Source organism: Denticeps clupeoides, unplaced genomic scaffold, assembly GCF_900700375.1.
Source record: "Denticeps clupeoides unplaced genomic scaffold, fDenClu1.1, whole genome shotgun sequence".
Classification (NCBI taxonomy): Eukaryota; Metazoa; Chordata; class Actinopteri; order Clupeiformes; family Denticipitidae; genus Denticeps; species Denticeps clupeoides.
Window position 1 is genome coordinate 43,122 of NW_021629761.1, and position 27,216 is coordinate 70,337.

A 27,216-nucleotide genomic window follows, 5' to 3' on the forward strand; every position below is an offset into this window, starting at 1 on the left:
CACAGGTCTGTGGAGGGGCCTTGTAATCCGTGATGGTTTGTATGCCCCGCCACAGGCTCCGTGTGTCTCTGCTGTCATTGAAGCGACGAGATATTCCTCTGGAGTACTGTCGCTTAGCCTCTCTGATGCCACGGGAAAGGTTGGCCCTAGCTGTCTTCAGGCTCGCCTTGTCTCCAACTCTGAAGGCAGCGTTCCGAGCTTTCAGCAGCCTGTAGACCTCCCCTGTCATCCATGGCTTTTGGTTGGCACGGACAGTGATGGTTTTGGTGACTGTTACATCCTCAGTGCATTTGTTGATGTAGGCTCTAACAGTCTCTGTGTACTCCTGGAGGTCAGTGGTGGTGTTATAAGTGGCAGCCTGTTTGAACATATTCCAGTTGCAACACATGCAACAAAATGCAACACAAGCACAAATGAAAAGGCCTCCTGGAATTCTTCCTGTGATTCGGCTCTACCGAAAATGTTGTCAAGGCCTGTTCAGAACAAGTAGTCTCATTCATATTTTGTTATCCCAGGATGACTGATATAGTCTCACATTATAACCATCTTTTTCTCCAAATAGGCTAAATGATTTTTTATCATTTACTGTTTGTTCCATGTAACAAATCTTTTCTTCTGCGAGTCTAAGCAGAAGAGAGAATCTGAGAGAATCACTGGAACATCCCTCCGCACTCTCCAACTATCTGTACTTATCCAGTGTGAGCAAAAGGGCTAAGAAAATCACTCTGGACCCCTCTCACCCCGCACACTCCCTCTGTAATCTGCTGCCATCTGATCAATGCTACAGAGCATTTAGCACCAAAAAACCAGACACAAGAAACAGTTTCTTCCCCCAGGCAGGCCATGTCAGGAACGCGTAACAATACACGTGGTAGAACACTAAAATAAATGATTTACTCAACACAACACACACTTATTTACATTTCATATTTGCACATATCACCATACCTGTGGCGTGGAATATATATATGTGTGTGTGTGTGTGTGTGTGTGTGTGTGTGTGTGTGTATATATATATATATATATATATATAGTCCACGCTATTTTTGTATCTCTGTATTTAAATATTTTTATTTCCTGTGTCTTGTCTTGTCACTGTCATTCTGTTGCACTTTAGAGTTCTGTCACTAAACCACCTGGCAATAAAGCTTATTCTGCTAATAAAATTATTAATGAAACACCCCCGTTCCTACAGCCCATCTCCATGACACTTGGACAATGGACTGGACTGGACACGGTTAGGGTTGCTGGTTAGTGCGCAGAGCAGCTGCCCTGAACCACTGGCAACTTAAGCATTGCATTATGGGATATGCTGTTTTGAGGGTGTCAAATCCCGTGACCACATCCCGCAAGATCACTTGATATAGATGAATTATTATGCTGCTGATCACACACAAACTACAGATCCCATTTCAAACTGCTTCCCAAGCCATTTGCAGTCAACATGGAAACTACTCCTGTACAGATTCAGCTGCAGTGCAGCTGAAACACTGCTGTGCTTGGACTATGGAACAAATCAAACCACCCATATTTTAACAAAATTCCGTTTCTTGTGATTTTATCTACACTAGCAGAGGAATGTATTGCGAATCAAGGGGGCGACCTAGGGCTCCAAATAAGTTAGGGCCAGCAATTTTACAGTGAAATGAATAAACTAAGCACACAGTAAGAGATTAGCTGATCATTACATTTACATTTACAGTATTTATCAGACGCCCTTATCCAGAGCGACTTACAATCAGTAGTTACAGGGACAGTCCCCCTGGAGCAATTTAGGGTTAAGTGTCTTGCTCAGGGACACAATGGTAGTAAGTGGGGTTTGAACCTGGGTCTTCTGGTTCATAGGCGAGTGTTTTACCCACTAGGCTACTACCACCCGAGTGTTCGAGTGATCATGTGTGTTTGGATTTCATTCAAGCCATTCGCTATCTGCCTATGCATTGTGAAGATCCCTTTTAGGGTCCTGTGTGCATGTCCATATAGTCTGGTCTCCTGGCCCTGCCATCATTGAATTATGATGGGTTGTGTTTATCCTTTGTTTGGTTAGAGGGACAGGTGTGGGCAGTTTCACTCCTCTGGAAGAGGAGGAAGAGTCGTGGCTCCTGAGAGTAATTTAATGGACCACAGAGACAGGCCTGTACGTCTGGGGGTTTTGATAATATATAATATATAGTTCTTTTAATGCAGAATCAGACCATTTGGTGCACTATATCCCTACACCATGGAGGGATCTCCTTGCAACCTACAGGATCTGGTACTGTTTGCTTGATGGCAGTTTCCACAGCTTACCATCAGATGTCTAGTGGAATCCATGCCATGTTTTAGCACAAAAGGAGGACTTTTCCATGAATAGGCTGCAATGTTGTGGCTCATTGGTGTATGATGTTATAATATCAGTATGAATCTGCCGCCTTACCTTCATCAGCCATTTCAAAGGACTCTGGAGTGCGCTCAGGAAGTGAGAGTGCAGGAGAGGGAGGATCACCTGTAGGGGAGATCATTATATGAACATAACTCACACTATTTACAGGGAGTGCAGAATATTTTGTCCACATCATCCTCTTCATGCATGTTGTCTTACTCCAAGCTGTATAGGCTCGAAAGCCTACTACCAATTAAGCATATTAGGTGATGTGCATCTCTGTAATGAAAAGGGGTGTGGTCTAATGACATCAACACCCTATATCAGGTGTGCATAATTATTAGGCAACTTCCTTTCCTTTGGCAAAATGGGTCAAAAGAAGGACTTGACAGGCTCAGAAAAGTCAAAAATAGTGAGATATCTTGCAGAGGGATGCAGCACTCTTAAAATTGCAAAGCTTCTGAAGCGTGATCATCGAACAATCAAGCGTTTCATTCAAAATAGTCAACAGGGTCGCAAGAAGCGTGTGGAAAAACCAAGGCACAAAATAACTGCCCATGAACTGAGAAAAGTCAAGCGTGCAGCTGCCAAGATGCCACTTGCCACCAGTTTTGCCATATTTCAGAGCTGCAACATCACTGGAGTGCCCAAAAGCACAAGGTGTGCAATACTCAGAGACATGGCCAAGGTAAGAAAGGCTGAAAGACGACCACCACTGAACAAGACACACAAGCTGAAACGTCAAGACCGGGCCAAGAAATATCTCAAGACTGATTTTTCTAAGGTTTTATGGACTGATGAAATGAGAGTGAGTCTTGATGGGCCAGATGGATGGGCCCGTGGCTGGATTGGTAAAGGGCAGATAGCTCCAGTCCGACTCAGACGCCAGCAAGGTGGAGGTGGAGTACTGGTTTGGGCTGGTATCATCAAAGATGAGCTTGTGGGGCCTTTGCCCAGTCCTACTGCCAGTTTCTGGAAGACACCTTCTTCAAGCAGTGGTACAGGAAGAAGTCTGCATCCTTCAAGAAAAACATGATTTTCATACAGGACAATGCTCCATCACACGCGTCCAAGTACTCCACAGCGTGGCTGGCAAGAAAGTGAATAAAAGAAGAAAAACTAATGACATGGCCTCCTTGTTCACCTGATCTGAACCCCATTGAGAACGTGAGGTTACTTGACGTAACCCCGGTTCTCTGATAACATGAGTGAGGTATCTCACTATGGGAAACGCCCTCAGCGTGACCGATCGCGGAAGCACCAATGACACCACGTCCGTCGCAGACGGACCAATGGCAGCTGCACCCCGGGAGCCCCGCCTCCCTATATCAGGTGCCGCCGCCCACCGGAACGGCCTTCTCTAGCATGCTCTTCCCCGTGCCAAAATGCAAGGAGGGGAAAGCAGTGAGATACCTCACTCATGTTATCAGAGAACCGGGGTTACGTCAAGTAACCTCACGTTCTCTTTCAAACATTCGCTCGGTATCTCACTATGGGAAAGATATGGCCAACTCCCGTATTGCATGCTTTCCGAAGTACCTCCGTCCGGACGCACACGGAGCCGAAACAACACTAATCAGCGGCACCGACACTAAGCACAGCGTGCGCAAGCGGCGGGGCTGTGACGTCGAGTCGGTAAAACCTAATAAATGTGTGTGGCGTAGCCCAGCTAGCAGCAGCACAAATATCACGTACAGAAACACCCCTGAATAAAGCCCAAGAGGTAGCCGTGGCTCTAGTGGAATGAGCCCTAAGCCCCTGCGGGGGTGGGAGACCCCGTGCATGGTAGGCCATGCCGATAGCCTCCACCAGCCAGCGCGATAACCGCTGAGATGAAATCGGCTTACCTCTGTATGGAGGAGCCCAGGACACAAACAGCTGGTCACTCCTCCTGAAAGCCCTGGTTCTGTCCGTGTAAACCCGCAAAGCACGTACCGGACACAAACAATGCAGCCTCCGATCTTCTTCTGAAGTAAATGGAGGGGGGTGAAAAGCGCTCAGCTCCACGGCGCTACAATTATAAGCAGAGTTAACAACCTTGGGAACAAATGCAGGGTTAGGTAACAGCACAACTCTAGCATCGCCCAGGCCGAAGTTCATACAAGAAGGATGAACAGAGAACGCATGAATCTCACTCACCCGCTTCGCTGAGGACAGCGCGAGAAGCAAAGCTGTCTTGAGGGTCAGGAGTTTCACACTCACTTGTTCCAGAGGCTCAAAAGGAGGTTCTGAGAACATCTGCAGGACCAGGGGCAAGTCCCATGAAGGGACGAAAAGCTGACTAGCCGGCCGGAGCCGGCGGGCACCTTTCATAAAACGGCGCACGAGAGGATGCTGACCAACAGACGTGTTGTCAAACCCCACGTGGCATGCTGCTATAGCAGCTAGATACACTTTAACAGTGGAAAATGCCCTGCCCTTGTCCAACATGTCCTGCAGGAAACATAACACCACAGTAACCGAACACACAAAGGGCACAACCCGCCTCTGTTCGCACCACTGTTCAAAAACGCGCCACTTGCTGTCATACAGTGCGCGCGTGGATGGAGCCCTGGCACTCTGGATGGTGGTGATCACCCTGGCAGGGAGACCAGCCGCGTCCAAATTCAGCCTCTCACGGGCCAGACCCACAAATTCAGCAGACCTGGAGAGGGGTGGAAAATCTCCCCGCGCGCTTGTGACAGAAGGTCCCTGCACGGCGGGAGCTGCCAGGGCTCGTCCCACAGAAGCTGAAATATCTCCGCCAGCCACGGCCTCCCAGGCCAGCGGGGGGCCACCAGCAGGAGAGTCAGACCGCCCTCTCTCACTCGCGAGAGTGTGGGGCAAATCAGGCTCAGGGGTGGGAATGCGTACATCAGCGCGTCCGGCCACGGGTGCGCCAGCGCGTCCACCCCCAACGGCGCGTCGCTGTCTTTCAGAGAGAAGAACAGGGGACACTGCGCGTCTCCGCGCGAGGCGAAGAGATCTACGGCAGCCCTGCCGAACCTCTCCCAGATCTGAGTAACCACCTGAGGGTGGAGCCTCCACTCGCCGTACAGGGGGTTCCCCCTGGAGAGGAGGTCCGCCCCCGAATTCACCAAACCCGGCACATGCGTCGCACGCAGTGACGCAAGGTGCGCGTAACTCCAAAGAATTAATCTCCGCGCCAGACCGTGCAGACGGCGTGAGCGCGTCCCGCCCTGCCGGTTGACATATGCCACCGCGGTTGTATTGTCCGTCCTGATAAGAACATGACAGCCCCGCAGGTGGGGGAGAAAATGCACCACAGCGTGAAAAACTGCCAACAGCTCCAGGTAGTTTATATGGGCGTCCCGAAGCCGTGACGGCCAGAGCCCGTTGACCGTCCTGCCTTCGAACACGGCGCCCCAGCCCGTGAGGGAGGCGTCCGTGGTCACCGTCTTCCTTACGGACACGACACCCAGTGGCGCGCCGGACAAATAATTGCCCGCCCTCTGCCACCAGCGGAGAGCCGTGAGGCAGTCCTCCGAGACCGTGACAGAACGGCCGAGGTGCCGACGGGGACAGAGACGCAGCGCTGACACCCAGCGCTGAAATTCCCTCATGTTCAACAGTCCCAGCGGGACCACTGCCACAGTAGAAGCCATGAGCCCCAGCAGGCGCAGGCAGGTCCTGAACTGGACCACTCTGCCGCTGCTGAACAGACCAACGCACTGTTTTAACGACAGTACGCGTCTCTCGGACAGTGAAGCGCGAAAAGACACAGAATTTATCTGGAGGCCCAGATATTCTACGGTCTGGGACGGAACCAGTGCGCTCTTGGCGTAGTTTATACTGAAACCCAGGCTGGTGAGGTGGGTCACCAGCGCTTCCGTTTCGTGCACTGCCTGCTCGCGCGATCGGGCGCAGAGCAGATAATCGTCCAGATAAGCCAGAACCCTGACGCCCGAGGATCTGAGCGGGGTCAGAGCTGCTTCTATACATTTGCTGAACACACGGGGCGCGAGGCTCAGGCCGAACGGAACCGTGAGAAACTCGTAAGCCACACCGTGGAAACAGAACCGGAGATACCGCCTGTGGGCAGGATAGATTCCGATGTGAAAATACGCGTCCTGCAGGTCCACTGTAGTGAACCAGTCGCCGGGACGAACCGAGCGAAACAGGCCCTTGTGAGTGAGCATTCTGAATCTGAACCGCCTGAGGTGTTTGTTGAGAACACGCAGGTCCAGAATAGGGCGGAGCCCTCCGTCCCGCTTTGGAACCAGGAAATAGCGAGAATAAAAACCCCGCTGCATTTCCTCCATGGGGACGGGCCTTATTGCCCGTTTGCTCAGTAGGGAGGTTATTTCTGCCTCCAAAACCTGAGCGGCATCCCCAGTTGCCAGCGACGAAACCACCCCGGTGAACGCGGGGGGACGTGCCGCAAACTGCAGCCTGTAACCTTTCCCTACCGTCGCCAGGACCCAGGGGTGAACTGCGCATGCGCGCCAGCTGTCGAAACGGCGCGCAAGGGGGTTCATCTGCCCCACCAGCGGCGCGTGAGCACCATCTGGTGGAGGCGCAGAGGCATGACACTCTCCGCTTAAGTTTCGTTTTTGTTTGTGCGGCTGCGCCCTCAGCCCTAGGCGTGGATGCGGCAGCGCCATTTTTAATGAACCCTGAGAACGGCAAGGGGAAAATGAACAGGGACAAACCCGCCTTACCCGCTCCACTCTCAAGCTCGACCGAACGAGCTGAGGGGAGGGCGTAAGTGGAAGCACGATGTGAACTGGTGCTTTGGTCCTGCAATGAAGCGGGGGAACAAAAGTGGCCGCTGAACATTGAACAGAACGTACTGCCGACGTGCACACCGTCGCCCGTTTTGCTGGGGGAGGGGCGAGCGTGACGTCGGTCAAGGGAGGGGGGAGGCCAGAGACCACGTGGTGCTGGCGACGCCCCTGGTGTGAGGGAAACGAATCCCTAGGTCTGCCGGCGCTTCTTACCGCTGGGGGGAGGAGCCGGGCGGTGCTGTGCAGCAACCGCCGCGTATGACGGCTTTGTCCCCTGTCTGGAGCTGGTAGCCCGGTGTTGAGCTCGGGGTTCAGCTGCCCTCCCCGTGGCCCGCGGGCCAGGTGACCTGAAGTCAGATCGGAAACCCCGGTGTTGAGGCGGGGGTCCCGGGCGGGGGGGCGGGGGAGGGGCGCGCGGCGCCGGCTTGCGAGGCAGACAGAAGTCGAAGGCTTCTCCTTCTTTCTTCTGGAGATCGCACCTCTGCCGCATTGCCTCGACTGTTGGGCCGAAAAGGTTCTTACAGTCCACCGGCGCGTCGAGAAATTCGACCTTCTCCCGGTCGGTGAGACTGGATAAGTTTAACCACAACGAGCGCTCACCCGCGACGGCGAGACCCATTGTACGGCCACAACTCTGAATCGCGCCGCGTGAAGTGCGCAGATTCAGGTCTGAGATCATGCAGATCTCCACCCAGGTCGCTGGATCGGGGTTGCCAGAGTCCAGCTGCTTTCCCAGTTCCTCGAGCAGTTCAGCTTGGTACGCCGTCAGGAGCGAGGTCACGTTAAGCGCCCTGGCGGAAAGCGCGGAAGATTTAAAAATCTTCTGATAAATGGACGCGGTAAAGCGATCCATTTTACCTGGGAGCGACGGTCCTGTTGACGAAAATGAAGCCCTCCTGGTCGGGTGGAGGTGATGAGCCACCGAAGCCTCGACCGTGGGGGGGCTGGAGAGCCCCAGCTCCTCCATGTCGCCAATATCCAAAACCGAGTAGCCCTTGACGGGAACGCGGTTAGAAAAGGGTTTATCCCAGGACCGTCTGACCTCGGTCACACACGCAGGCACCGCGGGAAGCGCTTGGCTGAATGCGGGCGGACGAGAAGGGAGTCTTTTCCCGTCGAAAAAGTCCCTCTCAACCCCGAGGTCACCACGGGGGGCTGGCCATGCAATGCCCAGCTTGGCCGCGGCTCTTTTACACACCTCGACCAAACCGAAGTCCCCCGTGGAGGGCTCGCTGCCCTGAGCGCTGGGAGGTCTAGAGGGCTGCGCATCCGGGAGAATGGCATCCTCGTCGTCCTCCTCTGGCTCGTCTCGGAGGAGCTGATCGTCATCCTCCTCCTCGACGTCCGCCTCCTCCCTGTCCGCAAACACGTGCTCGTCGAACAGCGGGGGCAGCATAGGGGACTCGACGTCCATTATGTCCGCCCAACTCGTGGAGGCGCGGGGTGGAGGGGGTTTTGAGGCGCCCTCCGCCGCGGTTTTAGGCAGCAGACACGTGTCGGTGCGTGTGGACGCGGCGATACGTAGCCTCCTCTCCAGAGTTTTCACCGACATGGCTTTGCAGTGAGCGCAGCCATCCGGGTCCGCAAGCGACGCCCGAGCGTGCTTCACCCCCATGCACGTGATGCACATGGGGTGCGGGTCCTTGCCTGAGATACTGAAACCACAGGCAGCGGGGCAATAGCGGGACACGACGCCCTTTGTCCCGGAGGACCCGGCGGGAGAGGGGCTGGCCATTAGAACCTGGTGAGAGCTCCAAATGGCCGGGGACACTCGCCACAACGCGTTAGCGTCGAATTGAGTCCTTTCGCTTTATTTCTGCTTTCCTACCCCTCGCCTTGACGCGTTAGGCGGTATTCGGAGGGCAGCGGGGGGTGAGCCCACTGTTCCTCCACAGAAACTAAGACAAAGGAAGACCTCTCGGTACCACGTGGAGGGTGACCGCAGACCTGCGTTCTGCGGCGAGGTCCTTGACGGTTCGCCTGTGAACTGTAAGCAGGGGGCAGCCACAATCCGGGCACTGAGGAAAGACCGCAGATCTTCACGGGGAAGAGTGCGAGAAGGCCGTTCCGGTGGGCGGCGGCACCTGATATAGGGAGGCGGGGCTCCCGGGGTGCAGCTGCCATTGGTCCGTCTGCGACGGACGTGGTGTCATTGGTGCTTCCGCGATCGGTCACGCTGAGGGCGTTTCCCATAGTGAGATACCGAGCGAATGTTTGAAAGAGAACCTGTGGTCCATCATCAAATGTGAGATTAACAAGGAGGGAAAACAGTACACCTCTCTGAACAGTGTCTGGGAGGCTGTGGTTGCTGCTGCACGCAATGTTGATGGTGAACAGATCAAAACACTGACAGAATCCATGGATGGCAGGCTTTTCAGTGTCCTTGCAAAGAAAGGTGGCTATATTGGTCGCTGATTTGTTTTTGTTTTGTTTTTGAATGTCAGAAATGTATATTTGTGAATGTGGAGATGTTATATTGGTTTCACTGGTAAAAATAAATAATTGAAATGGGTATATATTTGTTTTTTGTTAAATTGCCTAATAATTATGCACAGTAATAGTCACCTGCACACACAGATATCCCCCTAAAATAGCTAAAAATAAAAACAAACTAAAAACTACTTCCAAAAACATTCAGCTTTGATATTAATGAGTTTTTTGGGTTCATTGAGAACATGGTTGTTGTTCAATAATAAAATTATTCCTCAAAAATACAACCTGCCTAATAATTCTGCACTCCCTGTATATGCCAGTGGAAAACGCTCAAATAATGGAAATGTGAAAAATCAGTGTTTTGTTAGTATTGAACTGATCACAAATAAATTGGTCATTATATTTTATTATTGTAGTTGACATGAAATACTAATGTGAGAACACTGCAGATACCCTAAGTTTGTGAATATATACATCACTAACCTGATTGTGCCTCAGCATTGCTGGGCAGCCTAGTAACATTCTCTGTGAAGGTTGAAAAGATTTCTGCTTGATCGTATGTTTTTGTGACATCATGAGCGCTTTTCATATTGCATAACAGTAACAGATTACGTAACGGTATTCTGTGAATTTGTGTGTGTGGAGTTAATACAGAGTTAGGAAGGAGTGTATCTGCTCACACGGGTAGATGGTAATGCAGAGTGATGTATGTTGCTAACCCTGTCATCTGACCTGGGAGGAGTGGCTGAAGCACTTGTGGCAGGGAGGTGTCAGAAGCTAGAATGAAGGACTCTGGGGTTCGCTCTGGGAGAGGTGGGGGCTGATCTCCAGAATGACCAACAGAAGGACAATCGACATCTGGAAGTCAGGATGAACAACAACAGCATTTACTTACTATATAACTAGCACACCATACATACAGTTCAAATGTGATATTTCAGTTTTTCTTTCTTAATAAATGTGTAAAAATGTCTGTTTTTCTGTCGATATGGGGTGTTGTGTGTTCATTAATGAGGAAAAAAATTACATAAATGATTTAGGAAATGGCAGCAATATAACAAAGAGTGAAAAATCTAAGGGGGTCTGAATACTTTCCGTACCCACTGTACATACAGTACATCTGGAAAGAGTTCCAGGTGGCAGTAGCCTAGTGGGTAACACACTCGCCAGAAGACCCAGGTTCAAACCCCACTTACTGAGCAAAACATTTAACCCTATATTGCTTCAGGGGGACTGTCCCCAAAAGTACTGATTGTAAATCGCTCTGGATTAGGGCATATGATAAATGCTGTAAATGTCAAAATTTATTCAGAATGCATCACTTTTTCCACATTATGTTATGTTACAGCCTTATTCCAAAAGGGATTAAATGCATTTTTTTCTTCAGCATTCTACACCCAACACCCAATAATGACAATGTGAAAAACTTTGCTTAAGGTTTTGGCAAATTCGTTAAAAATAAAAGAACTGAGAACACTTGTACATAAGTATGTACAGCCTTTGCTCAATACCTTTGGTAGCAATTATGGGCTGAAGTCTTTTTGAATATGACAAGCTTGGCACATCAATCCTTGGCCAGTTTGGCAGCACCTGTCAAGCTCCATCAGGTTGGATGGGAAGCGTTAGAGCACAGACATTTTAAGATCTCCAGAGATCTCTCCACATCTTTGATATTGTAACCGTAAGAATTGGTGGATGGAATGTGCTCCATTTGGGAGTAATGGTTGTGGAGCAGAACCAATGTGACTAAGTCAGGAAGAGGGACAAGAGAAGAGGTGTGCGAGGGAGTTGAGCGGGAGAATCTGTTACTGTTGTGTGTGAGTCCCCACAAGTTCTTAAAGAGGACTGGAAAAATGAGTAAAGGAGTGATCTTTTTATTCAGCCAGTGGACCCACCTGCAGGGAATCTGATCTAGTGGCCACACACATTTGTTTAATATTACAATATCTTTGCTGTGTGTTTTTTTCCTAGTCCTGCTGAAAGATGAACCATCACCCCAGTCTGAGTTCAAGAGCCCTCTGCAGCAGGTTTTCATCCTGGATGTCTGCAGTCACCTATTCCTCTATCCTGACTAGTCTCCCAGTTCCTGCAGCTGAGAACCATCCCCACAGCATGATGCTGCCACCACCATGCTTCGCTGTAGGGATGGTTGTGACCTTGATGAGTCGTGTCTGGTTTCCTCCAAATGTTATGCCTGGCCTTCACACCAAAGTGTTCAGTCTTTGTCTCATCAGACCAGAGAATTTTGTTTCTCCTTCAGATGCCTTTTACTAAGAAACAACTTCTGTCTGGCCACTGGCCTGATTGGGGAGTTGCTGCAGAGATGGTTGTCCCCACAGAGGACCTCTTGAGCTCTGACAGAGTGACAACTGGGTTTTTGGTTACCTCCCTGACTAACGCCCTTCTCCCACTGGCCGGCCAGCTCTAGGAAGAATCAGGTGCCACTGAGGTGCCACTGAGCAAAGCACCGTCCCCACACACTACTCCCTGTGCGCATGTCATGGCTGCCCACTGCTCACTCAGGGTGATGAGTTAAATGCAGAGGACAAATTTCACTGTGTGCATCGTGTGCTGTGCTGCTGTGTATCACAAGTGACAATCACTTCACTTTACACGTTATTGTGTGCCTTTCCAGTTCATGTCCAATCAACTAATTTTTCCACAGGTGGACTCCAAAGAAGCTACAGAAACATCTCAAGGATGATCAGGGGAGCCAGGAGGCACCTGAGCTCAAATTTGAGCTTCACAGCAAAAGCTGATGTGCCTTTTCAGTTTTTTTTTTTTTTTTTTACAGTAAACATTTTTCAAATTTATATCATGGGATGTTGTGTATAGAAGAGATAAAATATAAATTTAATCCATTTTGGAATAAGGCTGTAACATAAAAAATATGGAAAAAGTGATGCACTGTAAATACTTTCCAAAGGTTTGTTCCAAACCAAAATTCATAAGGTGCTTAAAATATGGAATAAATGTTTATCCCAATGCGTCTCTGAAAAGAAATGTGTTGAATGTGTGAACCTGTTTCCGTGTCAGTCGACATTTTCACTGGGGAATTGTTGAGGTTGTGCTGTGACAGGAACTGCCAGGTGTTGCTTGAATCCATCTCATCTAGTTCAGTTGTCTTGGGTGACATTTGGCCAAAATATGGATCCTGTACCATATCACACAGAGGGCTAGAGGCAGCCAGGTCAGGGTGCAGGAGTGGAGGTCCCTCCAGCAGGGACCAGTGAGGTACTGGTTCAGTGGGATGTAGTGGTTTTGGGACATGGTGGATCCTGGAAATTAACAGATATGGGATTCTGAGATTAGTAAATGCCATGCACTTTAGAACACATTTCATGAGCCCCTTTTCTTGTAATCTCAGGTCATTATACATCCATCAACCACAACATGAACACTACTGACAATTTTTGCAAGCAGTGGGTTAAACTGCACATGAAAGTGAAATATTAGACCAAAAGTGAAAATTTGTCCTTAAGCAGTGAAAATTAATCAGCTGGACAAATGTAAGGATTTTGAGGAAAGGTCAACTTGTGATTGCAAGACATCTCCAAAATTGCACCTATTGTGGGATCTGCAGTAGTTAGGACCAACCAAAAGTGGTCTAGGCAAGGAACAACTGTTAACCAGTGAACTTGTGAAGACCAAGGGCCATTGATGACACATAAGAATAAAGGCTGACTCTTGCTGTCAGATGAAATAGAAGGTTAGTTTGCTGAAAAAGGTACTCCTGGTTTAAGGGGAAAGGTATGAAGAAAGAAAGCGTGAGAATTTGTATGCATATCTGCATGATTGCTGAATTGCAAGACTACCCATACTGTCCCGTGTCCACCAAGTACCTAGAGGTGCCAGGGCACACAGCGATCCAGAATTTGTATGCATAGCTGCAGACTGGTAAAGGTGCCCATATTGGTCCATGTCCATCACCAAAAAGATCTGCAATGGGCAGGTTTAGAACATGACCACTGAGCAAAGGAAGGAAGTGTCCTTGTCTGATGAATCTTTTACATTATGTGGGTGGATATGTATCCCTGGACAAAGCACCAGGATGCTTTGAGAACCTTGGGTCCTGCATTCATGTGGAAGTTGCTGAACATTGTTGCTGAACAAGTTCACCCCTTCATGGAAAACCGTATTCCCTGATGGCACGTCTTCGTTCGAGTTCGAGGAACGCAACAACAATGTTGACTTGGCCTCCAAATTCTCCATATCTCAATCCAGTTGAGCATTCAAATGAACAGCTTGGTGCCAGATACTTTACTTTACTTTATTTAGCCGACGCTTTTATCCAAAGCGACTTACAAGAGGAAGACACCAGCAATTCTCATTCGATTTCTATAGATTTCTATAGATACCCAGAACTCAGGTTGAGATGGGATCAGGAGGGATGCAAACCTCCCTGAAATAAAGTAAAATGCCATGAACAAGACTGCACATGCAAATAACCCGTGCCACTTAGTGGTAAATCGTTTTCAAGGACCTTAATAAGTGCCGTTCTGAACATGCCCTCAACTCTGCTTTTTATGGCGTCAAGTGTCACGCGGTACAGCGTAAAAAGCAGCGTGGTGGGGCGCCACCTAAAATCTTGCCTAGACCTCCAAATTTGTTAGGGCCGGGCCTGGGTGACTGTGTTGATGTCAAGCATGGAATAAAATTCACCATTTACAACTGCAGATACCTCTGCAAACCTTCAGAGGTCTAGTGGAGTCCCCCCTTATTGGGTCATGGCTGTTTTGGTGTTAATGTTATGGCTGATCATTGTACAGTGTAATAAATATTTGTCACGTCCACAAGCTATTTCATAGTGCTAGTAATAAAGTGTGGAACTAAGTTAGTCACAAATGTAAGAAAACTGAATTGCTCTAATTGAAAAAAAAACATGCTTCAATTGTATTTACAGCATTTAAGATTCAAAATAGTAACCTTCAGCCATTCCATAATTCAATCAGCATTATTCAGTCCTTTTTTTCCAGTTCACAATTCACCTTTAAATTTGGTTGGAAATTCAATATGACATTCGGAACCTAGAAGAAAAGAATTGAAGTGCAGAGCTCATCCTAAATGATGTAAATTATAGTTTCATTGAACTGAATATGGCGTCTACATACTGCAGGAGCGCACAGACGTGATGGATCCAGCAATAAGTGCAAAGTGTGTTCTTTCTTTCGTCTTTTAATATATATTCATGTACACGTCCTTTTGCTTTAATGTTGGTCTTAGTCGTCCCCTGATATTATATCTGAAGTCTCTTTCCGTGGCACAAATTACAGCCACTTTGATCCAGTCCCACAATGAGATTTCCCAGGATGCCCGGTTTCAGTGTCTGTAGTTTTAAATACTAATGAGGAGGAGAGAGGTGGGACGAGGAGGAGAGCGGCCAATAGAAGTGAGCGGGCATTCGTGGAAATGACGTCATCAACACCATCCACCAACCACAATGTTTGGCACAGACAGGAAGTCATGTCTGCGTTTTTCCAGAAAAAATACAATGAACCCACTGGTTGTTCATAGTCTTGTGTGACTGAACAAAAAAATACATTTGTGCTCATTTTTACATCCAATCACCGAGCAACTGCAATGCTTCACGTTTCAAGCCATGATTGTCGGTGGAGATAGTGTTTTAGGGGAGGGGTGGCCAAAAAAAGAAACGGGAGGTAAACTTTCCCCTTATGATGACATTAGGGGACAAATTCCAGATCCGACCGTCTCAGCTCGTGAAGCAGAATGGCCAAAGCACTCTTTACACCCATCCACTGCAGGAGCATAGTCAGGCTGCGGGAACTCGTATTAATGTTAAATAGTCTCACAAAGTCAAATATTCATAATAAGACAAGATAAGAAGTGGTACATTTACAATAGGGGACCTTTAACATGTTAAAGTGTCAGTTTATGAGCTGGATGGCTCAGGTATCTGGTGAGGTGTGACCTACACGTCGCCCTTTTTCTGCAGATGTCAAGGACAGCAGTAAGGGGTTCAATATCTGTAGTCCATTGATCCAGTGTGTATGTGCCCTTCTGCAGCCTTACAGTTCAGTTCGCAGAATGAGTTCAATTCCCAGCTTGATTTTCAAGCCAAAGTTAAAGCTGAATTCTAAATACATTTTTTTCCAAAGTGAAACAGCCCACTTGCTGAATTTGGATGACAGAAAGTTTTCACATTGAATCTCAAATGCTGTAATTACAATAAGAATTAATTCAACACAAATTACATTTATTATTAATAAAGCCTGATTTTATTCAATTACAGCATTTCTGTAATGATCAGTACGTATTCACTTATTTGCTGTGAAGGTTTGTGTGTATTACCTGTGGTCTCCTGCTTCTGTATCTGGGTTACACAGGTTACTGCTACTGTCCTTGCTACAGATGGAAGATGGGCATTGAACCACCTGATGGGGATTGAATTTATTCAAATTGAAATAAATTCCACTGATATGTGCCACTGACATGCCCTGAAAGGATTAGCACATGTTATAGGATCATAGTATCTATCAGCACTTTATCGCAGGGAAGGTGTGTTGGTCTTTAAATTCAACAAATAATGGACATGGAAGGGCTGCCATCAAATAGAAAACTGATCCGGATTTTATTGATATGGCATTCAAATACACAGACTTTAATATGGAGTTGTTCTCCCTTAGAAGCTTTGACACTTTGCAGAAGGCTTTCTAGAACATTTGTAGGGTTTGTGTGGGTATTAGCCCCTGTTAATTCTGTAGACCCTTTATGAGGTCAGGCAATCTCCATTTTATTTTATCCCAAAGGTGTTTAATGAGAATGCGGAGCTCCGTCTGGGGACCACACCAGAGTGATCCAACTATGATTTTATACAGGAAAAGAAAGGGCTCTTCCCATAGCATTGTTCAAAATGTATTGGTACCATCATATTGCAAGAGTGTCATCCTATTGCACAACCAAACTTGGAAGTAATTGTCTGGCCACAGGAGTGTAATAACTCACCTGCTTCCTGTTGTCAGTAGATTTGGTGGCTTCCAAGTGAAGCTCAAACAGAAACCTGATGGTCCTGTACACTAGTTCATACTGTTCCTGACAAAAAAAAAACTATTTCAAAATCAGATCACTTTTCAATAGTACACAGGTACAGTAGTGAGTGACTGAAGTTTGCTTGGAGTGAGATGGTAAGGGGGTGGATGGGCTTTTTGAGAGATCTGCGCATCTGTGCAGATCTGTGCAGCATTCATGGAGTTCATGATTCATTTGTGAAACTCGCTTCAGGAATTTCAGTGCTGTAAACATGAATAATTTATAAGCATGAGAAATGCCATGTGTGAGCGTGTGAACTTTGTGTGTCTCATGCTAAATGCTGCTCTCAGATCAGTAGTGGTGTATTTATAACAAATACACATGTGTGCATTTTAATAAATAATTCTGTGGCAAGTGAATTGTTCTGTTTAGTGGTTGGATGTATTATATTACATAACTATATTATGTGGTCTAGCTCCAACTGGCTGCTCTAAAACACACTGAGGAAGCAGCAGATTTGTGTAACCTTTGTCTGAACGATGGATGTCCGCTGTGTTCGCATGTCCTGAATCAGTTCAAAGATGCTGAAGTTTTGGGGAATTTTCTGCAAGGAAAACCACACTGGGACTGCTTAACATGGTTAAATAACCTGTGATTTTACTTGCATACAGCCTGACACTAATGCCAAACCAGGAAGCTTGTGTTTATTAATGGTTCATAAGTAGAGACTTAACAACAGGCATATTTTACCTGCTTCTTCAACAGGTTCCAGGTAAAGTCAATGGCGCACAGGGCCCCTGTTCTTCCACATCCAGCACTAAAGCAAGACAGTAGCAAAGGGGGTGGGGTGTCACTTACATAAATGTCACTTTATGCCCAACTAACCTGAGTGTTCAGTCTTACCCGGTCTTCCCTTCATCAACTTTCATCTGGGTTTCTATTGATTTTCCATGATTATTAAAACCCACATAAGTAATATAATGATACTTCCTGCTTTGTTTTGGGCCCACGTGCTGTGTTCTCTCTGTTCATGCTTGGTGAAATGAACCACAGATAACCACACTTCTCCTAAATTGTTTACAGATGGAAAATTTGGCAGTAATGTCTGCAATACTTTTTACCCATGCTCAAGCCAAGCATGTGTGTTGGAATGCTGGAATTGTTGATGGCTTTGTAAAGGTCTGTGCTATTCAGTGAGTCGTAAATCCCCTGAATGCACCAGTGATACACACTTCTGACTTTAAGTGGTGGTTGATGTGGCATAGAAAGTAAACCACAACTGCCATTAGTTTACTGTGTTTTTTTCTCATTCCAGTAGTTAAAAAAGTAGCTTTTTTTAAACTAAGTTCTCTCATTTACATTTATGGGTGAACTTTTTTTACTTTACTTTACTATAATGCTAGTGATAGCATGTTGGTTTGGTTTATTTACATTTACAGCATTTATCAGACGCCCTTATCCAGAGCAACTTACAATCAGTAGTTAGAGGGACAGTCCCCCCCTGGAGACACTCAGGGTTAAGGGTCTTGCTCAGGGACACAATGTTAGTAAGTGGGATTTGAACCTGGGTCTTCTGGTTCATAGGCGAGTGTGTTACCCACTAGGCTACTAGCACCATTTACATGTGAAAGTGAAGTGATTGTCATTTTGAAGCACAGCAAGCACAACACACGGTGACACAATGAAATGTGCCCTCGCATTTAACCATCACCCTTAGTGAGCAGTGTGTGGTGATGGTGCCTCAGTGACACCTTAGCAGCTTTTTTGATAGCTCAGAACATTCAGATTTATTTGGACATGCAGTTGGATCCATCATGCTTCAATCACATCAGCTTCACTTGCTCTTTTTTCTCTGTTCAATTACTGACATGCATTCATTGACAGATACCACCACAGCTACACTAGTTATCTGGTTTATAGGGCTGAGGGGCTGACGTACCTGCAGTGTATGCAGATAGGAATGTCATCATGTTCCTGGTAGGATCTCATTTCCTGCAGGAGTCCCAGAATGGAGGGAATGGAGTCAGGAACACCATGGTCTGGCCAGTTGACATAATGCAGCTGCTTCAACATTCGGCTGCACTGAGAGGAGAGAACATGTCCAGTATTATAATGTCACTGTTCCTGCTACCAATGTGTGCAAAAAAAAATTTTCTTTTAGACAGACAATGGATCATACAAATGCAAGAGCAGCTCTGTGGTCAAACTAAATAATGAACAGTTGTTTAAACGTGTGGCACAAGGTCTGCTCTACCTTGTAAACTCTTTACATACAATAAAAGGTGTATACAAAAGTATTTTTCTGATATAATGATTACATCAGCAATGATAGAATAGTTTTACAGTACAGAACCTGCTTTAGTGAATGTACTGAACAAGCCAGTTTTGTCATCAACTGTGTTTATGTGGTTTGATACTCTTTTACAGCTTTTGATACTCTAGACTCTGTGAGTCCTGTGAGAAACAGATCATTTTGTTGGTTTCTGGGTCTTGGTTTCTTTTTGTTGGCCACTGCTCTCTAGAGGTTTTGGGCGCTGAACCTCATGCATGTTAAGTGCTTTGTGCCAATGTTGTCACATGACTCCGTTCGGAAAAGAGGTGACGCAACTCCCATAAATAGGCAAGATGGCTTCCTTCCATTGCTCAGTCATTATTTGCCCTAGCCTGCAAACAGCTTAGATATTCGTCGTTCTTTACAGCTAGTAAGACTGTTCATGTTTCCTCATCTCGTTTGTACTCTCAAACCCGGGTTCACCGTCGCAGATTCGCAGATCTGTTCCGTCTGTAGAAGTAATCACACGCAGTGTACTTACACCCTTATAGGTCACATTCAGCAGCCTTGTTATATGATCTCCTTTTTCCTGCTCTGATTCCTGAAATTAAAATGATAGCAGATTTAAAATGAAGCTTTCAGTCTCTTCCCAATACACTAAAATCAGGATTCTGTTTGTCGACTTGCAATATGTAATGTAATATGAAAACATTCTCTATGTGTCATTTATTGCTTTTTTTTGTCTGTATAACTATGTATTTGATCTTTTGAATTACCTTGAGCTGAAATCAAATCAAAATGCAATAAAGAAGCATGTAAATGTTTCTCAGAAGAAGTCAGAGAGTGGGCTGGTACAGTCAGAGCAGAAGAAGAAAGGCAGCCAGTGGCCAGGACAGGAAGTGGCACTGGGAGGAAGTACTCACACAGTGAACAGCAAACTGCTCACACACCAATGTGACATCTCTGCTCTTGGGCCAGTAGCACTCACACTTTTTCTGCAGGAGACAACAGCGTGGGGAGGGGTCTTTGTGTTTAATGTGTGTGTCTATTAGAGCCATTTAATAACTGCTGACAATGAATAACATGGAAATAATCCTTACCCTTCCCATCTCAAATTCTCTGCATGCCATGACTACAACCTGCACGGTGACAAAGACAGGGCGTGTAAGAATATTGTTGTTGTTAAAAGACTTAAATCAATAAGCAGGCAATTTATCCATCAGTGTATAAGCCTGTTCAATTCATCAAGTTGTATTGGTGAAGCAGAAAAAAAAAAAAAAAAAAAACATTATATGGAAACACTGGCCAAAACCCAACCCATGGTTTGAGCTGAGAAAAAACTCATATTCAAACGCCATTTAACTTTAATCAAATAGTTTAATATTTGCTATAGTTTAAGTCATTACATTTGTCATCATCATCATGTCATCATCCCATTATGTAAACAAATATGTTTGTTAATTCATGTTCAAACAATTATTCTAATATTCATTATGAGAAGGGGTGTCATTATTACATTGCTGCATCCTACAAGCTTTGGGAATTTTCTCGATTATGACAAAAATGGCAGTCAAATATTTTGTGTATGGAGACACGTGGATGCCAGCTCTGGGATCCTGCATATTCATTTAGACAGAAAAAGAGAGAATGAGAAAGAGAATGTGTTGCATGTGTTGATCACTGTCTAACGATTTCACTTATTTTATCAACAGATTATTCACAGTTATTCTGCATAACTGCATAACATTGTTTGGAGAAATGTAGATTTGGATATTCAGAATATCATTATGTATATCTGAAATGTGTTTTTAATTTTGTTAATGAATATTGAATACATTTACAAAAACTAGGATGAATTTTGCAGCATGTATCTGAAAAAAACAATTGCCCATAGGGTGAATTCTGTTGTGAAAATCCGAAATGTATATTTTGATTAGAAAGAATTAAATTATGGATATATGCATTACATATTGCATACAATAATGTTTTACTCATTCTCATTCCCAGTTCTCTTTCAACTGACATCACTTCTGCTTCGCACTTTGCTCTCTTGCCTGTTCGTACGTCATGGATTCCTCGACCTGATGTTGATTTAATTGTAAAATAAAGGACTCTGCTAATCAAGTTTTATTTTCATTTTGGAATGTGACTCTATGAAATTATTGCTGCTCTTGCACATAGACACATTATTACAAGCCGGTCTCATTTTATAATGGAAGATAACAGGTCCAGTCGACGTAAGCACCACTCAGACTTAGATCCAGGAGCAATTACAAGGACTGGGGAAAATGCATGTTTATAGATATTCACAAAGTGAAGAGAAAAGTCTGACCCATTTCATACTTAAAACAAGGTTATATCATTATTATATCATTCAGAGCCGTCCCTAACAAATTTAGAGCCAATTGAAATTTAAAATACTTAGTAAGAAATCCAAAAAAGAATGAACTTGACACATCAATAAAATTTTAGTAATAATCCAGAATGAATAATCCAGTTTTCAATTGTATCCAGTTTCCATCAGATTTTGAAATTTCATCAGCCTTTGAATTTCAAATACTGTTTCAATACAATTTCAATGTTTCTGAATATTTTGTCTACAGTTTTGCTGTAAATAATTCAGAGTATCATTAAAATAAGACATTTAAAATTTTAAATAATATTATTCAGCTTGCTCAAATTCATCTTGTTAAATTCATTATGCTCATTATGCTCCTCTGTTTTTGAAATATTCATAACCTTGAGTAGTTAAAAGCCCGCCCACACTGAAATCTGAGCAGCAACCAGCCTCTCTCCCTTTGAGACCACCATTGGCCATCGACCTGTCTTTGTCCCCTCAGACACAGCAGAGGAACCAGCTGTAAACTACAGAATCCAGCAGATGAGGACCACCTGGGACCTTGTCTAGTGTGCCATGCACCACCAAGCTAACTGACGCCAGTATTCCACTGGATCTCATTTGCTTACACAGCCCCAACTCTTTGAAAGTGACTATCATTGTGAGACACTGCAGCATAGCACACAGTGACATGGTGAAATGTGTCCTCTGCTTTTAACCATCACTCGTCTTGAGTAGTGGGCAGCCATGACAAGTGTGTGGGGACGGTACTTTGCTCAGTGGCAACCTTCCTCTAAATGCCATATTTCCTGGATAAATCTCATTGAACATCCCAGGATAATCCAGTGCTGACCAGAAGAGGATGGGTTCCTCTTGTTGAGCCTTGGTTCCTCTCAAGGTTTCTTTTTCCAGGGAGGTTTTCCTTGCCACTCCTGCCTTAGGCCTGCTCACTAGGGACCTTGAGCACTGATGTTTTGCTAGGTGCCTTGTGACAATGAATTTTGTAAAAAGCCCTGTATAAATACATTTTGATTGATTTGATTGTTATCCAGGGCAGGGCAATGAAATTGTTATAGCAGGGCAGTGATAGTAATGGTTCTATGTTAATAAATATTTTTGGAGTTTCAATATGGGAAAGTTTTTAACATATTGACCAGCTTTATTCCCTGCCCCCAACTCCCGAACTGTTACCACGTTGTGCACCTACCTACCTCCACCTCCTGGCATGACAGGATCAACAAATTAGTGAGTTAATCCCACAGCTCATGTCACAGCTCTGCTGAATATAAAGATATGGGTTTTGTGTATGGTGCCACTGTGTGTGCAGGTACCTTCACTTTATATTCCCAGATCATCCTCCAGAAATCCACTATGGTGTTTGGCAGAGGACCCTGAGTAGCAATGTATGCGGGCTTTCCTGTAACACCCTAAACACACATACATCCACTGAAACATACTACACACTCATTACAGCATGAAGGATTTGATCACTTTAACAAATAAACATACAACATATAATGTACAGTAATGATTTTAGGCATTAAAGAAATTAAGGAGTTTTCAGAACCAGGGTATGGTCTCTCCCAACTAATGAATGATAACCTACAACAATAAGGTTTCGTTACGCTGATAGCATTTCTTGCCGCTTAGATAAACATTGGTTTCATTTCCACTGGTTTATATTATAGTACTCTACATCATTCAGAATAATATTCCCATCATTTGGGTTGTGCCACAGTACTATACCTTGATGAAGTTGGCATTGACATAGTCAGTGTCATCCTTCGATGTGAAAAGGGAGAGTTTAACTCGACTGTGGTCAACTGAAAAGGACAGAGCAGAGCCACAAAATGAGAAAACATTGGTGAGACAAAGAGAGAGAGAGAGAGAGAGAGAGAGAGAAATGTGGGACAGTGAAGTAGCAGTAAAGTGAACAACTGTTAAATCAACACACTGTGTCTGCCTTCATATTTGAAAGATCTGGTATTATTTAAGGCTCCATAATGGTCCAAGTTCAAGACATATGTCTCTATGCACTTATTTGATTAACTTATTTTAAGCCATGCCTTGCACAATGGCTTCCTTATTTTGTCATTGCTTTAACACTTTATCTCCTTTTAGAGTGTTGCATGGGTTTATTACTTGCTTCTCTTTATTAAAATGATGCAGCAGTGAGACTGATGTGGTCCTATTTAACTTGACCATAAAAGAGTGTAAAACCTCCGTAAAATGAATCAAGGTAAATTGTCCCTTTCTGGTCACATTGCCCAAAAAGCGGTTCTGTTCCTCACTGCAGGGACATTTCAACATCCAAAGCTTCTCTTACCAGGATGTCCCAGTTGCTATAATCAATCAATAAATGATGCAAAATCCTGTCTTGTACAAAACTCTGCATACTTTTCTTCATAGTAAACAAAGATACTTCTACAGTAAGGCTGTAAACAGCTATAATACTACAGTAAAATGCCCTCCCCATGCAGACATACTTGTGATTGTAAGAGGGGGAGACTCACAAGGTACTACGTCTTTGTAGCGGTTCTTCTTCACATTTTCCTGTTTCTCTGCAGCTTTAGTTGGTAAAGTCTTGTCAATGCGGTTTTTAGAGGATAATTTCTTTAATTTCTGAGAAAAAATACACACATTACATATACACTGGATATTGCATTACGTTGGTAATCGCATGTCTCTGCATGTTCATAATAATAATGAACCAACTGACAATGGTTTATATTACTAATGGTAAAAATGAGTAAACTTTTCTACAAGTCTTTACAACCAAAAAGATTTGGTGGCAATAAGACAGCAGGTCAACACTTCGGGTCAACAATTCATAGATATTTTACAATTAACATCATTCATAAGAGACTAGAACAGAGAGCCATTACATATTATACAACCAGGTTGTCATGGTGGTTTCAGGTTCTACATAAGGCCACAAATATTAATATTTTGCTGTATTAATGTTAATATTACGGGGGCCTGAAGTTGAAGCATGTCTAATTTCTCATTCAATCTGTATGTTGCAACGGCAACTTTGAAGTAATATTTGTAACATATTGTCAAATCTAAGACATATTGTGAAACATGATATGGGCAGCCAGCTAGGATATGGGCAGCCGGCTGTGAAAAAAGTGAAACATAAAGCTCAACATATTACAGAAACTAAGTAAGTATTACTTAATTTTGAAAAAAAAATATATTTATTGAGTTGCTTTATACATAATGACATTACATATTCTAATTGTATGCAGCTGCTAACAATCCTAACAGGTGACCACATTACCCCTATCCTGTCTTCCTTGCTTTCATGAACAGAAAAAAAAATATATATATATTGGCTTAGTCAGAAAAGTACTAGATGAACCTGCTGATGAGATGGATGGGTGGGCAGAGTATCAGAGAGTTACAACCAGCATCAACCTTGATCACAGCTTCATCCCACCAAACAACTGCCTGGATGCCCTACCAGCTGAAAATAGCCTCTTTACTGGACAAATAATGTTCTCATGAATGCCTGGACTATGGACCACACAAAACCCTGCACTAATACATCAGATAACTCACTCACTTTGTGTAATGTATAGATCCACACAGAACTGTTACTAGACATGCTGACATGCTGAATTAATGAAATTGTTAATGGGGTCATTGCTGTCACGGAATTAAAACATATTGTGAAAGATTTATGATATGGGCAGGTTGCTGTGACCGTGAACCATAATGCATAACATATTGCAGAGACCAAGTAAGTATTACTTACTTAAAAAAGTCTGTATTCATTGAGTAGCTTTACATATTCTAATACAGAGATCAAGTAGCCATTTATTAATAACTTAATAACTGTCTCTCATGAGTTGTAGGCCTACCTCGCTGTACACCTTGGGAAAATGTTAGAAATGTCAGACCTGTACTTCTGCTTTTTGGTGAAGTATTGATGTGCTAAGAGGAAGTCTGTATATGTTAAGTGTCTTTGTGTGTGTGTTTAGCAGTTAAACAAGTGGAACTAAGGGTTAAAAGTAGACCAGTTTGCCTGCCTCCAGTGATGACGGAAATGTAGTGACAAAATCCAGATAGATTTGTGCAAACCAACTGACGCCGAAGCAGGTGCTCTCAGCTGAAGATTACTCACCGAGAACTCAACCTCAAATGCATTTTCGCTGGGAGGTTGTGCAGTCTCCTTAAAGGCCACCTCAGCCAGGAAGTCCTGCAGAAGCTGTCTTTGTGTATCCATTGGGTTGTCACACTCACAGTCTCACACAAACGCTGAGACAAAACTCTAAAACAGTCCCCTCAAAGCAGAGCCTTACGCACAACCTCACAACACATTCTCTTTCTCACCACCACGGAAGTGGCAGGTTCTATGGTCAGATTAAAATATTGTCTCCTTCTCCTCCTTTAATGCTGGGTCCTAAAGCCAGCCTCTTAAACAACAGCATTTTACAGAAGAAAAAAAGAGATGTGATGCTATGTGGTGAAGTTCCGTTCTATTTTCAACACTGTGTGTGTGTGTGTGTGTGTGTGTGTGTGTGTATGTTCCCTGCCTGGAAGATCTCAAAGGAGATTTCGCTTTCTTCTGAATAGTATGAAAAGAATGAAGACAAATGAGAAAACAGAGGGAAAGATGTGGTCAGTGTCATGCCTGAAGGGCTGAGGGGTGAAGAAGGCGCACGAGATATGTGCAAGTTGGTCCTTTAATAAGGACCAACATAAACGGCACAAGGGCCAAAACCAGGCCATGCAGCTTTAGTAGGTAAATGAATGCGGCTGCATCAACACTTCCCATAACCTGTCCAACCTCTTTAAATTAGCATAAACCATTTCAGCCAATCACAGGAAAAATTCAACAGCTCTTTCTTCTTTTATATGGTATCTTGCTGTATTCTGTTATTTTTTAATGTAAGGCACTACCTAGTTCTGTTTTCACACAGTGTAGAGTTATATTTAATGTTAATATTCTGTTGGATTTTTTGTTTTAACTATTAACAACAACATTTACTTCTTATATAGCCCATAATCACATACCGTATGTCTCAATGGGCTTTGACAGGCCCTACAGTTGACACCCCCCACACTTGACCCTTCTGCACACAAGGAAAAACTCCACTAAAAAACCTGTAGAAGAGAGAAAAAAGGAAGAAACCTCGGGAAGGAGAGATACAGAGAGGGATGTTGATGTAACATTGTAGGTCAAACAATGAAAGACCAATTTAAATAAGAGCAATGACAGTAATCATATTCAGCCATGACAGATCTGGCGCTGTTATTAGACGGGAGAGACAATACATCACCACGCACAGTCGCTATGGTGGAGCTCTTCATCCGCCTTTACATTGGACCAGTTGGAGGGACTCTGTTCTTTAAGCATGAAAAAGGGTGTAATTTTGGCATCTGTTGAACTGCACAATGTAGCTCTGGACAACCAGTTTCCATTTGATTGTGTGACTGTGTCATGTGATGACTCCAAACCTTGACACTCCCCAGGGCAGGATGTACCATCCACAGTGGAGAGGATGGTGAAGGATACAGTACATAGTTGTCAGGATCCGGTCCGAAATGGGGGTTACTCTGGTCCGGGTCAAGATCAGGATCCGGACCGGAGTTTCATTGTTGTCATGTGTAATGTTCCCTAATCGTTTTCACCTGTGTTAATTGTATAAAGCTGCCCTGTTCGTTTCTGTCCGCTGTCAGGTCTTTGAAGTTATGTTCTATGTTCACCAGTGTCTTCGTCTCGGATGTCTCCCCTGTCCTGTGATTCACCAATTAAACCCCTGTTCCGTGATGTCAGGTGAAAGCGTCCTTCATTCTTCGTTCCTCGTCACTCCTCGTCCTCCTCTACGTTCACCCGTCGCGTCATGCCCGCATGGACGTGACAATAGTTAGCAACAAATGACAGTAACTGAAGAGAGAACTAGACAGTTCAGGTGGCACTAACTACTGCAGCGTTAATAATGGTAAGGGGGGTGTTGAATGCATGAAAGTCAATACAAAACTTAACTGCAAAGTAGACAATACAGGCGTAATGTGATCATTCCTTCTAGTGCGTGTAAGAACCAGAGTTTTGGACAAGCTGAAGTTTATTCAATGAAGCAGCAGAGCA

General features: G+C 44.8%; 1 protein-coding gene across 2 annotated transcripts in view; it reads right to left on the bottom strand.

Moving 5' to 3' along the window:
* The window catches only part of LOC114773596 (tyrosine-protein phosphatase non-receptor type 22-like), a 34,874-nt gene extending 9,352 nt beyond the window's left edge, over positions 1–25,522 (bottom strand). Inside the window, exons 1-15 of one of the 2 annotated variants that reach the window (XM_028965882.1) lie at positions 25,249–25,522; positions 23,633–23,741; positions 22,866–22,942; positions 22,451–22,546; positions 19,882–19,920; positions 19,705–19,776; positions 19,323–19,382; positions 18,449–18,591; positions 17,260–17,326; positions 17,036–17,113; positions 16,486–16,566; positions 15,832–15,914; positions 12,544–12,800; positions 10,255–10,380; positions 2,417–2,485 (exon numbers count right to left, since the gene is read on the bottom strand). In XM_028965882.1, the coding sequence (XP_028821715.1) occupies positions 2,417–2,485; positions 10,255–10,380; positions 12,544–12,800; positions 15,832–15,914; positions 16,486–16,566; positions 17,036–17,113; positions 17,260–17,326; positions 18,449–18,591; positions 19,323–19,382; positions 19,705–19,776; positions 19,882–19,920; positions 22,451–22,546; positions 22,866–22,942; positions 23,633–23,741; positions 25,249–25,350 (1,459 nt within the window). In that variant the 5' untranslated portion in view covers positions 25,351–25,522. Of the gene's footprint in view, positions 1–2,416; positions 2,486–10,254; positions 10,381–12,543; positions 12,801–15,831; positions 15,915–16,485; positions 16,573–17,035; positions 17,114–17,259; positions 17,327–18,448; positions 18,592–19,322; positions 19,383–19,704; positions 19,777–19,881; positions 19,921–22,450; positions 22,547–22,865; positions 22,943–23,632; positions 23,742–25,248 lie in introns of both variants that reach the window. The other variant, XM_028965881.1, reaches the window with a different exon arrangement.
* Between the last annotated feature and the right edge of the window lie 1,694 nt (positions 25,523–27,216).